Genomic DNA, 15903 nt, shown 5'->3' on the forward strand with positions numbered 1-15903 from the left:
CATCCTATTTCTTTATTTGTTCTTCAAGCTATTTGTCACAGTCAGCTCTGCTCACTGTGCAGGTTTAAGTTTGTTCTTTGTGTATTCATGTTGAACAAATACTTCCTCCATGCTTGAGTGACCTAATGGGTAGCTCCTTTGGAGTATGGGAGAAAAAATGTTCCTTGTGCGTATCACTGGTAGGCTCAAGGTGTGCCTTTTCAGGGATGTGCCTGCTCAGCTCAGAGTTTGTGACTATCTGGGAAATACACATTCAGTGCATAGGTGCATTTCAGAATGAGGTAGTTAGGAGTTTAGAAACCCAAGTCTTTACCGGCTGTGTCTGAGCTGTAAGTATTCAAAGCTGGAAGGTTGAAGAACATTCATGTGTTTGCAGGATGGGCAGGAGTTCCTGTACCAAGAATTACAAAGAAATTTTTAGTCCAGGAACTGCCAAACCATGCAAGACAGTATGAGGCAGAAAAAGCAATGAGCCTATAGCTGTAATTCGTCCTAACAAACTCTGATATGTTCAGTGGGAAGATGAGGATAGTCTTTGTGTTAGCAGTCCTTCTTACTTTTAGTGTGCCAGAACGAGAGTTACTGAAATTTTAATGTCTTTGTTTCAATGTTACAGGTTCATGAAAGCTTTAAGTTATGCTTCATTAGATAAAGAAGATTTATTAAGTCCTATTAACCAAAACACACTTCAGCGTTCCTCCTCTGTTCGCTCCATGGTTTCTAACGCTACCTATGGTAGCTCTGATGATTACATTGGTCTTGCTCTCCCAGTGGATATCAACGAAATATTTCAGGTACGTATGTGTTAACTGATTTGGTTCATTTGCATTTTCATACTGAAAGGCAGTCAATTGTTGCCTTTTCATCAGAATAGATTAAATCTAGAAAAATGAGGAAAAATGGATGTGGTACTTTAAAGAAACACATTTTGAAGAACAAGGGTTTCTCTTTCAACTGTTCTTCTAACCTGTTTACGCAGGATCACTAGGCTGGGTTGTGTTAAAGGCAAATAATGGCAAAGACTGTGTTAGAAGAGTGTTAAACAGTGGTGACATAAATTTGCTGTCATAAGATTTTAGTTGACATCTGGCTTTTATACTAAAATTAGCATAGTCTGTGGACATTCATTTAAGAATGAATAATTATTAAATTATTAGTTAATAATTAAATTAATTAATAATTCCACTTTAGCCAACAATTGGTATGTTCATCAGTCACCTATAAATTATATGCATAATCACACAGTTAACTCCCTGCTACCATGATCTCTATTAAATAATAGATTATTTTATATAGATCATTATAGTATTAAATTATATTGTCTTTACTTAGCTTTGAAGGTACATGTATTTAAGTTAGAAATTATTTTAATTTCAGTGTCTCAGCAATTCCCTTCCTCTTTCTGCTTGGTAGAAACACATTCCCATTTAACAAACTGATGCATCATAGGGCTTAATATTCTGTTACTTAATTATCAAAACCAGGACGTGGTCTGTGTCAAAGTAGAAGTGGGCTTCCTTATCTTTATTTTACTTAGTCTTTGCCTTTCAAATCTAAATAACTTTCTTACTAATCTCAAAAAATTGCTAAACCTAGAGCAAAAGCATGTTATACCGTGTTTCTGCTTCTGTTTTTCCTTTGTGAAGTGACTTCTTTTTCCTTCACAGTCTTTGTGCCATATTTGTTATCTCATTTCTTCTCTCTTAGGTCTTTTTGTGGTTGAGACATGTCTCAACTCAACATCCTACAGGCAGCATTTTAGATTGTTTTTGTGCTTTTTTTTGTTTTGGTTGTTTTTGTACTTCATTCCCAAGATCTCCAGTGGTGTAGAGGGATCATGGACAGATTATGGCTGGCCACTGTGGGTCACTTGTTTCCTTACAGCCTGTCACCACCATTTTAACATTTGCTAAATCTTCATAAGCCTTTGTTAATACATATTCATTCACTAATATTTGTCTCATTGGGCTTTTCTTTAGTGCTCAGGAATTCGTTCTTAATTTCCTCCTCTAATGGCATATTTTTCCTGAAGTAAAAGAAAGACAACATTTCATTTCCTCATAAAATCTATTTTTATTTGTGTTTGATTATCACCCGTGTTAATTTTAATTGTCACTTGGGTGTTTCAGGTAAAGGAAACTCCGTATTTTCAGAAGAAAACTACACCTCCATTTGATGAGCATGGATCTAGGGTCTTTACATCGGATGGAGGAGGTAGTGGTTTTATTCCTCTCCTGTAGCTTTCTGTTGTTTATTGGTATATTGGGTGGGTTGTTGATTTATTTGTTAATTTTTCTTGACAGAAAACAAAATTTTTAGCTGTTAAGTTTTGAGAATTGTGCTCTGGAATCAGGATAGCAGGCCATTAATTCCCTGTTTTACTTAGTTTGAGCTAATGTGTTGCTTCAAAGTTTGGTTCTGCTCTTAAAAATGAAGGAGGCCTGCATATCTCTGATAATGTGAGCTAAAGCTGCTCAAAGACTAGTAGTCATACTGTATTAAAGGATGTAACAAAATTTAAGCTTAGAAAAATAAAAATTCCACATACTGAACTATTTTCCTTTGATTACACAGTAATTTATAGGAACTTTCAGTGGTGTTAGATGTGTATTTCAGAAAGTAAGTTTTGTCTTTCTGTTATTTGTTCATGACAATTGATCAATGAAGGTGATGGGACAAGAGAATTGCAAGTTCTGTAATGCCTGGCTTGCTCTGGAATGCACCTCCGTTTTACTCCAGAGAAGTCAGAAATCTGTAGGGTCTTAGTATGTGTCTTTTCAGCTGAAAAAAAGAAGCCTTGACACTGTTTATTTAATAGTTTATTAGGATAGCTGTTGTCCTACCTTTTTTTTTCCCTGTCATATTAATAATATACACAAAGTTGATTTTGCTGGAGGTATGTTTCTGTAGTTTGCTAAGTTTCAGTGCAAAGTAACTGTTGTTCAAAATTGTATTTGTTTGTTTTTTCCACCCAGGGAAGAGCATGTCACTAAAGTGTCTTCTGCTTGTTTCTGCATTGCTGAGTCTAGTTTCTTCCTGTCACGGCCACTAAGTTACAGTTTTTTAAGTTGTGTTTATTTTTGCATTGGTGCATGTGTAATTCCAACATCTGGTATATTGTTGTATTAATCTCGTTTGACACTATGAAAATTGGTAATATATTGGTGTTATGTGGGTATTAGTAATGTTCATATCACGTCAGGATTTACCACTTACCTTCTTACAGTGTGTGTGCTTAGAGGTTGAATTCTGTCCTTTGCAATGTTTTGTTATGTATAATAATTTGGGACTAAAACGTTATGTCTCTTTCTCAAATGCTAACAATCTTGGGAGCTTAACCATTCAAAAAAAAACTTCATAGGTCTTCACATGCACTCCATCCCCAGCCTTAAAAGGCTTGAAAGTGGAAATTAATTGAAAGAGTTAGTGTTGGTAGCTTGGTTTTGTAGGGTTTTTTTGATAACTAAATCTTATCTACAGGTCTTCCATCAGGTGCGAGTGATGTTGTCAAAAGCCCTTTTCAGATGCTCCGCCAGCAGATCAGCCTCACAGAAATAATGAATACAAGCCGTTCAGATGCCTCTCAGTTCTTAGAAGGTACAGAGGACACAGGGCTCCAGGAGCACACAGATGAGAACTGTCTTTACTGTGTCTGCATTCAGATTCTGGGTTATCAGCCTAACACCAAAGCGAGCCCTTCATATAATTGTGCAGGTTAGTGTTCCTTCTGCAGAAGTGTGATAAAACCGAGTGAACATACTGGCTTTTGTTCATCTTTAAATAATCTGGAAAGGTTTTTGTGTAACTGACTATTGACCTTAAAATTATTTCTCTAATAAGCTAATTGTGCAACCAGTGGTATTGCTCTGGTCATTTCCAGTCTTCCACTTTTTAGTGTTAGTAGGAGTAAGTGCCTGCATGTTTTTTTCAAATATTTCTAAGAGCATATCAAAAGACAAAATTTGAAACCTTATTTAGTACTTAAAATGCATGTTCTGAAAACTGACGTTTTGCTGTTCAACTAATGAAAAGTCTGACATCAAATCAAGTCTATGCCATAGATACAACAAAGGAAGTCTGTGGCATCTGTTGAAGTTGAGCTGTAATTTCTGGGATTTAGTCATCTTCCCTCATATTTTGAGATTCAGATGAGATTCAGAGTTATTTTTTCTAACCTCCTCTGCACAGCTTGCAGTTACATGCCTTTTGTCAATGCCCGTGATGAAAAGATAAGTGAAAAAGATAGTGGCTGCTTATTAGGAGTCTTCACTGTTTTACAACAGTGTTAGACATTTGTTAGTAGCAGTGTTGGCAAGGGGGTGATGCACAAATTTGAAGAATGGCTCAGAGAGCTGAGCTGGAGTTCAGTAGCGAGAAAGTATGGCAAATAAAATCCCAGCTGTAGTTACAGGTGCGGCAGCTCTTGCCACAGCCCTTTCTGCAAACACCTGTGACAGCTGTGTGAACAAAAAGAAGTCTGCACATGCAAGAGCATCTGTATTGTGTTACATAAAATGGAGCACAGATATTTCAGTAACAGCACTCTGTGTGACGGCTTCTTAGGCTTCCATCAGTGTTTGGAAGACTCCACTCATGTATTTTAAGATTAAAATGAAAAATCAATTTTGGAAGAGTTTTGGTATGATTTGTCCAAAGTCCACCACCTAGTTCCGAACTGATTTTATCTGTAGTATTTAGTGCATCAGTATCTTTCACGTATTCCATTGTTGGAAAATAACAAAAGCATGTGAATTGGGGAAAAGTATGAATAACAAAGGTGCAACATCTTGTTCATGTCAGATTTTTCAGACCTTCCATATACTGACTGGTGTGGGCAAACCATTCACAATCACTTAGATGTGCATTCCTCCAAATTTTCTGGAATTTCAGGCTGTAGTGATGCAGTATCCCATGGTTCAGCCAGCAGCACTAAGAGTACAGAGCTTGTATTAGGTAAGTTTGAAAGCCTTATGATTATTAGAGACTATCACTAATAAAGTATATTTTAGGCATTGTGAAAAAAATTAGATTTCACTTATGTACACTGCAACGAATTAATGTTCTTTGTTAGACAAAAAACAAACAAGTCTTAATAAAAACATTATCCATCTCCAGGTGGGAGAACAAAGTTCTAAGCTCTTCTCCCTTTGCTCCCCTCTGCAGGTTATTCAATACCTGACATTACAAGTAAATTGATTGCCTTTTTTTTTCTACTCTGATGTTAGTTTAAAAAAGATTTCCAAGATTTACTGAATTACTTTAAAGAGACTTTTTTTTATACTTGTGTATTACATTTTGAATTATGATGGTTTCTTAAGAAGTAACTGGTTTTTAAATTCTCCACTATCTCATAGAAGCTCATCAGTTTGGAACATGGTTTAGCGGTAGCAATACCACTGTAACTTTATCTTGCGGGTTTTTCTTTGAAATGGTAGAAATACTTTTGAAAAGGTAAACTGTTCAAATTCCTCAAAATAGTTGTATTTTAAGTTTTGATTTCAATAGAAATATTTTTGATAGCTCAGAATACGGGTTAATATGTGTGTTCCTGTGTGTATGGAATGCATAAACAGATTTACACAGCATGAGATCAGCGCAGTCAAAGACAATTTTGTGTAAATCCACACTGATTTGTTTTTCCAGGAGTAAAGTCAATCCCAGATGACACACCAGTGTGCAGGATACTTCTGCGGAAAGAGGTCTTACGTTTAGTTATCAATTTGAGCAGTTCAGTAGGAACTAAGGGCCATGAAACTGGACTTCTGACGTAAGTTCAATACATTACAGATGCTTTAGCAACATTTAGTCATAAGTATTCTCTTAAGGCCTCAGGGACAGTGAATAATCTGACTTCTCAAAACTTGTTAGGTAGATATGATTGAACATAATGTAGAAGCTCAAGAAATAATATTAACATTTTTGCTCTGTTTAGTATTTTACTCTTAACCAGACTTTAAAATCAGTAATTCAGCAGTAGTGATTACATATCTAGTATAACGTGTATCTTTAAAAAAGAAACTAATATTTTTTTACTTATTCTGAATAATAGATAAGTACAATAACAAGCTGAAAGTAACTTCTTGAGAAATACAGCTCTACTTTAAGCAAGAGTACAACTACTGAAATTAATTTATTTTAAAAAATGTTAAAATATAGAAATATAAATCCAGGGACTAAATGTGGTAACCTGTAGATTTCTGGGCTAATGCCATTGGAAACTGACAACAGCCAGAAGAAAATGTAGAAGTGCATGGTTTAGTTTCAAAAATGATTGCAGGTTTAAAAGATTAGTTTAATCATTATTCATATTTTTATGACTGCTGTACATGTGGATGTCAATTATGTTACACACTGTTCTCTTTCTAAGTCTGTTATTTTAAGACTAGGCAGTGATAGTAATTCTGGACAACTTACAAGTTGTATATTCTGTTCATCTCATTAGTGTAGATTTCTTCCAGTTTTGTAATGCTGTCTGTTTTGATTTTCTTGCTTTGTCATTTCTAGGATTTATAATGCCTATAACTGAAGAATTAATGATGACAATCTAATTCAAAAGCTGGAGGGTTTTTTAATACAATAGAAATATTTTCAAGACTTACACAATTTTGTCTGTTTCGTTGTTCAGAATTAAGGAGAAGTATCCCCAAGCATTTGATGACATATGCCTTTACTCTGAGGTGTCCTACTTGCTAGCACATTGTACATTTCGACTTCCATCCCGAAGGTTCATTCAGGAGCTATTTCAAGATGTTCAGTTCTTGCAGGTAAGTGGAGGGTGGATGTGCACTGAATGTACCAAAATGGCTGGCTGGGTGTAGCTTCCATGTCCTCATCTTTTACTTTCATGAGTAAAAGATGCTCACAGATAGGTATATCCTAAAGGGAACCATTTTGTGATGTCTCTTGAGTAAAATCTCTAGCAATCTTAATACTCCATCCTTTCCTTTTAGATGCATGAGGAAGCAGAGGCTATTTTAGCAACTCCGATAAAACAGCCCGTAATCGATGCATCAGCTGAGTCCTGACCTCTGCTGAGGCAGTGCTCTGCGTACAGACTTTGAAATGCTCAGACAACCTCCCACTGACTGGATAAAAGACTTGGAACATCATCTTCGAAACCTTCCAGAAACTACTGGTACCTGAAGACTGAGCTGAAAACATTTTCTTCCTCAACCAATTACTGGCACAGTCATTTGAGCCCTTTGGGGATTTATTAGACAGTAACATAGTTTTAATAATAGTAATTACCAGTATATGCAAGAGCCAAGCACTGAACACCTCCACAAGTTTTCATTTCATTTTCTACCATAAATTACAGTGAAATAGGACAACTTGCAGAGACATTTTTAATTGACTTCCGATTCTGTTCCAGAGAAGCAGAACGATGCCTTGCTTTTTAAACCCTGGATACCAGGAATCAGAGAGATGGGGGTGCATTCCACTGCCAGCAATGGGGAGCCATGCTGTAGTTGTGGGCACCAGGGGATTAATGTTAGCCCTTCTCTGTTGATTTTTGTACTGTTTATAACACTACTTTGGGGATTTGTAACTTCAGACAGAAAGAGATGCCTCTGAATCTGAGGTTTCATTAAGTTATTTTAATATTGCTATAGTTGTAAGACATTTTATTAGTAGTCTCTTCAATTTCGTTGCATTTACATACATGTATCTTATCTGAACCAGTTAAGGATTTTCACTACAATTTGATTTTCAAAAAACCAAGTCATTTAAAACTTAAAATGCTGAAACCAGATTGTTTTCCCTGAATACTATGCATGTGTTTGCAGTTTCTACACTCATGCTCATATAGTACAAATGTGGGTCTTACTCAACTACAATCCTTTAAAAAGCATGATTTATATCAGATAAGCAAATATTGTATAAACTGAACTTAAAGACATTTAGTCACTGCAGGTTTTGTGAGGAGACTTAAGTATGAGTGTTTTCCAAGTTCCACAGTAACAGCTTTTTATAAAAACAAAGGTTTATTTGAATTTTCAATGGATTAGTGATGAAGCATCAGATAGTACTAATAATTGTAGTGAAAAGCCTTAAGTAACAAATTTTGGAGCAGCCGTACTTAAAATTTTGTACTGGTATTTAAGACTTGTTGTAAAAGTTAAATGATACAGTGACTGGTAATGATTGAAGTAGTTGCCTCTATCATGTTACTAGTGCCATTTCTAAACTAGTAAGTGCAAGCTAAACAAAAAAAAGTAGGAATCCCTGTCACTTTTATCATGGATCTAAAGATTCGGAAGCCTTTATATAAAGGTAGTATAAATATATGCAAATGTGTATATACAGTAGCATGGCCACCTTTGTTAGAATGCCTGTAATAGAAGGAATTACCCTTTGATTTTGATATAGGTGAATAATTCAGCTGGACTGTACTAAGTAGAACGTATTTTTATCCATTCACTTCTACCATTTTTTATAATTGTCAGATTAATACTTAAGTGAAATTTATCCTGATGCTCATAACTCTGTTCTTCCTAGCTATGCTACTGGAGATTTCAATAAGTAGTCCTGTGAGCAGTAACACACAATTCCTAGTGAAACGTAGAATTTATTTGTTCTTATTGGAAATTTCATCATGCCACATAAGCACTGCTTTGCAGCTGTCACTTCACTGAATTTTTATGTGCACTGCATACCATCAGGTTCTGGTAAAGCAGACTGTAAGTTGCTGCTCATAGTCAAATTTAGTTCCTAAGATTATCTTTTAATGATTTCCCACTGAAAGTAGCAAAAAGAAACTGATTGAACTCTTCTGTGGTCATTGACACAAATAATATATGTGTGGCAAGACATGTTTGAAATGTTTAGAAAACACACCACACCAGTAACTATTGGACTTACAGTCATAACAAATAAATGCTTTTGTAAAACCAAAATGTCAATCACAGTAGACCAAATAGTGGTATAAACTCCAAAGGAAAATAATGTAGTTTTCCCACAAATGGGGATAGCGTATGTTATACAGTAGTTTCAAACACTACCTCAGTTAGGCTAGAGTAGAAGAGATTTGTTTTAATAACTAAATGGGGTTACATCAAACAATTCCATGTTATTTTTCTGCAGTTAAGGCAAAATAAACAAGTTTTATCACCTGTATTTAAAAAACCCACCTCTGTTCATTTGTTAAGTTTAACCCATAGCACTTAATGTAGAAAGCATCATAGGAAGGCCTCTGATTATAAAAAGGTAAGCAAATGTACTTTTGAAAGAATCTCCATTCTGAAATGCTCATGTGTTCTGAATTACTCACTTGTTTGGGGATCCATGGCAACAGAAACTTGACATAAAAAATTATGGCTGCAAATTCAGTTATAAAGCGTGATTTTTCTTCTGAAAGTGTATGAGTGTCAGTAGATTTCAACAAGTATGCATCAAGGATGTAAAGTCTGTATTGTACATAACATACATTTCTAGAAAATTAATTTACACACTGACATTAAGCTCACATTGATGTTTCACTTTAATTGGCAAATGAAGGGGATACTGTTATTGAAGGAAATTTATATTGGCGTAATTATAAACTGTGAATTTCTAATTTTATAGTTCTCTTTTTTTTTTTTTTTTAATGTCCCTTTCAAAGTCCTTATTTTAGGGTTTTCTTTGTATCATGATAAAACTTTGAAAGAAAGCTGTAGTAAACAATGATTGTGCTTATATTAGCCCTAATAAAAAATCTCTTCCACCTCTCCTAGGGAAGCTGACAGACCACCCACTTTTTATATTTCCAGTCTGAGTGATGAGTGATACTGCTCAATAAATGGTAATGTGTGTAGTGTTTACTTACACTGTATATAAATGCAGTTTAGTTGCTGTGGCAGAGAAAACTCCTCAAGTACTCAACTTGCTCACACACAGCTCAGAGGCAGAAGCCGCTCTGGGAAGGAGACACTCTTGTGGAACCAGTCACAATTAGCATCAGCTGTCTGATGGTCTTGGTCTGCTCATGCAGGCAGGGCAAAGGGAAGCCCTTTCCAAAGGGCAGAGTGTGACTCACAGGCACCTCCACAGGGGCCTGGTCCTCTCCACAGAGGGAAGGAGGACCAGGCTGGGTGCTGAGTGTCCCCTTCTGGAGAAAGAGAACTTTTCACCAGTCTGAAATCAAGAAATGCAGAACACTCCCAGCTGTTATGGACATCACTTGGTGCTGGAGATGGTCAGGCTTTGAAGTTCCCAACTTCTGTGTGGAGCCCCTGGCATGCTATGCTTGAAAACAGTTGCTTTTCTTTATCTGACAGCTCTTACTTGACTGACGCCTGGCAAACCTACCCTAAATGCGCTCTCTTTGCGGGGTGGTGGTGGTTTTTCCCCCAGTGGACTATCAAACAATTCCATAGTTTTGGGTGCAGTGGCTCGCACACCAAGGTAAGCTCAATTTATAAGGCACCGGTGAGAATCCTGCTTGTCTTTTTCTCATTTTACTTTGAAACATACATAGGTGGTCTCGAAAGAGAGTTGCGGTTTGCAGTGAGACTAAAAACCAAAGCACCTTTCCTAGGTGCCTGAAGAGTTAGGTAGTTGTTCAAGAAATAGTAACCAAAGCCAAGTGTGGAAGGGAAGAGTTGCTGCTTTGTAGTCTGTGCCCTGGACTTGGTATTCGGCAGTTTGGGCTGTGGGAAGCTGGCAAAGCTTGTAAGTGAATGTGAGCTCAGGTGGAGCAATCGCAGCTCAAGAATTCTCACCAGGCTCTGAGGTCCTGCTCACCTCCCCACAGTTCTGCTGCTCTGAGCTTCACTGGAGCCACTTGAAAGCAGGTCTAGCAACTTTTTTTTTAAGTCACACTTCTATTATTGTGTGCTTATGAAAGGTAAATGATGTGAGAGTAAAATCTTAGAACTGTAAAAGACTTTTGAGGACATGCTAGAAACCATATTTGTGTTTTTCTGGAGGTCTCCAATCTCCTTGGGTTTTGTTTAACTCCCGATGCTGGTTCCCTGGATAGTTTTGTTTTCAACAGATTTATAGTCATTAAAGAATGTGGATTTTCTTTGGATTTTCTTTGTAGTGTAGATGGACAGCAATGCCACAGCATGCAGAAATTGCACATTTTGCTTGAGTTGCTTTTTAAAATACACTATTTTATTTGCAAAATGTAATTTATGCCAAAAAATGTAATGTCATTTTGCCACTGAATAGGGTGTTTCAGCGCAAGGTGCTGTGTCTAAAGGGGAAAAAAGGCTTTACACCTTGTTAATCTAATTGAAAAATTGCTCTAGTACTGGGCTGTCAGCATCCCTAAAACTGCATTACAAGAGATTATCTAAATTAATCATTCTGATCTGAGGGAAAGGATCAAGAAAAATCTCAGTACTTACTCTCCCTGTCCTGTGTGGTCTTTTTTTTTTGTTTAGTAATACGCTGCTACAAATTTGGACGTTCTAGTATTTGTAGGTCACTGAACAGACATTGAAATCTGATTTATATTGTATACCTGTAACATAGAAAGAAAAAGTATTTATATATTTTACGTAAGAATATTGCATTGAGCTGTGTATAATTTAAACAGAGGCTTGTCCCAAAATGGTATTGCCCACCTTGATTTTTTCGTGTTTTTTCTTTTTCCTTTTTTTTGTATACTGTGTACAGTTCATGTCAATGAGCATTAAAGGCCTCCTGAAGCGTAGTCTTATCAAAGGGATGCATTGTTAATAAAATGTACTTAAACTTCTCATAGTTGTTCTGGTCTCATATGTACCTCTCAGCATTAGAAAGGGGTTGGAATTGATTTATATTTGTAAGTTACTAGGTAACTAAAACAATCAGAAGCTTCCCAAATAAATGATTTTGTCAAAAATATATTTTACTTTAATGCTTTATAAGATACAGAGACTCTTTAATAGTTCACACACCATTTTTATTTTAGAAGTTTAACATACTGAGAATGATTTTCTATTATGTGATGGTTTAAGTATAAGCATTTCAACAACAGCTGTGAAAGTTGAATTATGAACAAAAAAAAGGGTTACAATTCTGAACTCATTCAACCATTAATGCAAGACAGATGTTTTAATATCCAAAAATTATACACTCTTCCCCACAAATGCCAAAATACTTCTCTAATCTTCAGTTCTGGTGCCCAGACTGTGCCCTTGGAATGGCACAGAGGCAGTATCCTTCCTGGAATCCTCCATCTGCATCCTTTGATGCACAGGAGGTTTCATAAAGCACCACCCATTGGCACCAGGAAGCAAAAGGTTTATAGGGAAAGAGGAGCCCACTTCTCCTTCCCTCACCCAGCAATCTGGAATGTGGTCAAGTGTGTCACTGCATCCAGATAATGGAATTTCATCAGAGCAGGATCTCCCCGGGAGCAACCAAGGGACTGAGAGGTGGGAACTCAGCAGGCCCATGTGTCTCACCCCACCATCAGGAAGGCACAACTGGCTGAACCCACACACGTCCCTTCATTCACTTCCTGGGTGGAATTGCTGCAGCCAGGCCTCAGTGACAGCAGCTTTTTCAAAGCAGGAGTTGTGCCTGGTTGCAGCTGTCCCCTCTGGCCCAGGGAACTGCAGCAATGTCAAAAGTTAAAATACTTTGTGCAATACTCTGATTTCTTTGACAGACATCTTTCTTTTCTGACATCTGTATGTGAATTCCTTAGCTACCTAACTCTTGATTTAGGATACCTTTTCAACATTTTAGAATAAATACACCTTTTTCTGAAATATACAGCTCAGGAAGTTTTGCAGCAGTGGTGACAAAACAGCTCCCTTACATTTATTGGCCTTTTTTGCAGCATTAAAGCTTTTAAGCTACACATGTGATGAAGCACTTTGGAGAAGCAAATGTTCCAAGCTGTAAAGAAAGATACTGTGGTATCAAGCTTTCACATGCATTGTAACTCAAAGAGGTTAAGATAAAGGAAGGAACTTTCTCTGGGATGCATCTGTCAAATAGGATCACCCTTCTCCCTTACCCTCCTTGTCCTCTTGCCCTTCAGCAAAATGTGTCCAGCCCTGTGTCCTTATCCTGCTGGCTGGAGGCTGAAAGGAAGGACTGTGCTGCAACTCTTCTCCTCCTCAAGCCTGTGAGCCACCTGCACCTGTGTGCAGCATACAGGACATGGTACAGTGTGGACTGGACACCTCCAATCACATCTGCCCATCTCTGTCTGTATCGCTGTACCCCCCTTTTCCTGGCTGAAGACTTCTCCCTCTGTTTGTAGTCAGTGCTTGTCTTAGCCCTGACTGTGCGAGGTCCTGTTGGTTTTCCTGCTCCAACACAGTTTGTGGACATTACAACAATATCTGTAAGCAACAGTACCAAAACTAGATGTGGTTCAGTATCAGAACTCACTTCTGTCTCCAGCTGCTTGGTTTCTAGGAGTGTGATGAGTTAGTTAAACAGTGGGAAGGCAAGTAACTCCATTTTAGCAAACTAGCTGCACATCGAATTGTCAGACACTCTTCATTTTTTTCACCTTTGAGAATTGCTTATGCTGTGCTGTTAAGTTGAAACCATCTATTTGTGACAGATTCCAAACAGCATAAGGAGGCAAAACCAAAGGGTTCTTTGTGCACCGAGGTAAATCTGATGAGACTTTCAGCTACGGTTCCAATTGTACTGCTTCATTACAAATGTACGATTTTCTGAAATCAAAATGAAAAGCCAAATTCATTGCTGCCTACTGTAGGGATTTTGAGTGTTACAATAAATTTTTTTTTGGTTTTGTTTTTATAACACATGCAAAAGTAGTATTGGGAGATCTAGCCAGTATGCAGCCTGATTATGATGTTCTTCACAAATGGCACTCATACACCTGTGCTTCTGACCGGCCTGTCTGCTTGGCTGGTTGGGGCTTGCTATGGAAGTACAAGGGTCAATGCCAAAAGTTCAGTTCATGTGCACAAGCAGAGAGGCCATGGTACCACCTCTGTCCTTCAGGAAAAGTAACTACTCTCACCTAACTTCCTACATCTCTTCAGTGTATAGTTAAGAAAATTTTAAACAGTCATCTTTAGGCAGAGAAGGCAGAAGTTGTGAGGAGCCCCAGTTATGAGAAATGGAAGCAGGTTCTTCCCTATAAAAATCTTGTCTTCTGTGCTCTTTCATCCATCAAGTGCAGTTAGGACACAGGTGAAGTAAAAGCAGGATGATCACTGGATTTGGGTGCTCAGGGCAGCACTCCTGGAGAAGTCAAAGTTACTTTGAATCTTCTAGGAATGTGCCACACTGTGTGCAGGTAACAATTCCATGATGATTCCTTACATGGTTTGAGAGAGAGAAAATACAACCCAGCCCCCAGTATGACTGGGCTGGGTAATGCTCCATACCCAGCAGCACAGTAGCCACTGGCTGGGTGGCCAAAGTACACAGAACACTACAAGAGAAATACAGCCCTTGAGCAGAACAACCTTCTCCCTTGTTTAATTTGCTCCTCTATGAATAAAGTTTTAATCTCTGCAAAATAAAGCAGTTCTCTGCATCAGCCTGTGACAGATTGCTGTGATGTAACTTTCTGCATAATACGGGCCACAAACCAGCCTATAAATCTCTTCTAGTGCCCGTAACTTGTAATGGAACCATAGCACACATAATTCCTGTCTAAGTCAGTACTCAAAACTAGTCCAGAAACAACAGCTTTGCCATGTTAATGGAAGTCAGGCAGCTGGGCTTGTGAGAGCCCTAATGTAAAGTTGTCGTTTTAGAAATTCTCATTTATCGTGTGTAGCCAAACACTGGATGGACTCACTGGAGGACAGAACATCAAAGCCTCCCACCCAGGCAGCGCAGATCTGTTTGTGAGATGTATCTCAGACTCTTCTTTCTGTCAGCTGTTTCTCTGGTGGTTGAGGCTGTATCCTCATGAAAAATATCTAAATAGCATTGTGGCTGGTATAGCATCACTGCTGTCTTGCCTGCTTCCAGTGTCTCCGGTATTTGGCAGGGATCAGATTCAGCCTCAAGTGGAGAAGAATAAGCAAAATTCTCAAAACAAGTATGAGTTTCAGGCATAGATGGGGGTGGAAAGTCTCTCGCTACATTTTCACTAGGGTAAATCCAGGAAAAATTGTGACCATCAATCTTCTCTTCAGTTGGTGTTGAAGATAATGGGCTCCAGGTAACAGGATGCAATTTCTGAGCTTCATCATTATTGTCCATGGCCAGCACGTCAGGAATGCAGTCATTTATCTTCAGCACTTTCTCAGAATCAATCTGCAAGAGAATCAGTAAACAAGAAAATTACTCAATGAAAGAAGGCCACAGTAGAGAAAAGGGAGTAATTACTTTGAGGCATTCTAGGAATATTCTACACATTTTTTTAGTTTGCACTTTTCAAATAAATTAATTTGAAGTAAAACCTATGTAGAAGATGTTCAACAGAAGCTGCATTTTATGTGAAATTTATCAGACTATTTGAGATTTCTCTTTTAAGTAAACTCACTATGACTATATTTGAGCCCCTCTACTCTAAAGACTTTACCAAGTTTTTGATGTGTGCTGGTTTTTATGTGAGGCAGAACCAACTGGAAGACAGCAGCAAGGGCTGTTAGGTGTACTTCACTCCTCGCTCTCATGCTCATTTCAGTGAACACCAGCAGCTCCACATGTGCCAGGCAAAGGCTTGTGATCCCCCTACATGCAGCACAGAAGCAGCGGCTCCCAGTTCAAAGGGGCTACAGAAGAAGCTGAAAGCCTTTTGGCCAATCCTGTTCTCCCAGCTAGGCCTGGCAGAACCCCCCTACATCCTCCCAGGGCCAGCAAGTGCACGGCCCTGCAGTGTCCCCCTGAGGGAACTGGGGCAGGAGCAGCGGGCAGACACAGCTCACGGGCTTCAATGCAGTCCAGTATCCTCTGGGCTGCTGAGTTCAGACAGTGCAGGGGTTTGAAGAGTAACAGTGGCAGAATCACCTGATCAAAAGATTTCATTTATTCTTCGGT

The 15903-nt window shown here is 38.2% G+C and overlaps 2 protein-coding genes across 6 annotated transcripts in view; one reads left to right on the top strand and one right to left on the bottom strand.

The window, feature by feature from the left end:
* Nucleotides 1-11687, top strand: part of RICTOR (RPTOR independent companion of MTOR complex 2) — a 76529-nt gene extending 64842 nt beyond the window's left edge. Inside the window, exons 32-38 of one of the 2 annotated variants that reach the window (XM_048290628.1) lie at nucleotides 617-794; nucleotides 2130-2214; nucleotides 3481-3714; nucleotides 4801-4953; nucleotides 5644-5767; nucleotides 6626-6764; nucleotides 6951-11687. In XM_048290628.1, coding sequence (XP_048146585.1) covers nucleotides 617-794; nucleotides 2130-2214; nucleotides 3481-3714; nucleotides 4801-4953; nucleotides 5644-5767; nucleotides 6626-6764; nucleotides 6951-7025 — 988 coding nt within the window. In that variant the 3' untranslated portion in view covers nucleotides 7026-11687. Of the gene's footprint in view, nucleotides 1-616; nucleotides 795-2129; nucleotides 2215-2975; nucleotides 3715-4800; nucleotides 4954-5643; nucleotides 5768-6625; nucleotides 6765-6950 lie in introns of those variants that run through there. The other variant, XM_048290629.1, reaches the window with a different exon arrangement.
* A 113-nt stretch (nucleotides 11688-11800) lies between these two features.
* OSMR (oncostatin M receptor) overlaps nucleotides 11801-15903 on the bottom strand; it is a 33930-nt gene continuing 29827 nt past the window's right edge. For all 4 annotated transcript variants that reach the window (XM_048290636.1, XM_048290633.1, XM_048290634.1 and 1 more), the window contains one exon: nucleotides 11801-15177. In XM_048290636.1, the coding sequence (XP_048146593.1) occupies nucleotides 14728-15177 (450 nt within the window). In that variant the 3' untranslated portion in view covers nucleotides 11801-14727. The remainder of the gene's footprint in view (nucleotides 15178-15903) is intronic.

Source organism: Corvus hawaiiensis, chromosome Z, assembly GCF_020740725.1.
Source record: "Corvus hawaiiensis isolate bCorHaw1 chromosome Z, bCorHaw1.pri.cur, whole genome shotgun sequence".
NCBI classification, from domain to species: Eukaryota; Metazoa; Chordata; class Aves; order Passeriformes; family Corvidae; genus Corvus; species Corvus hawaiiensis.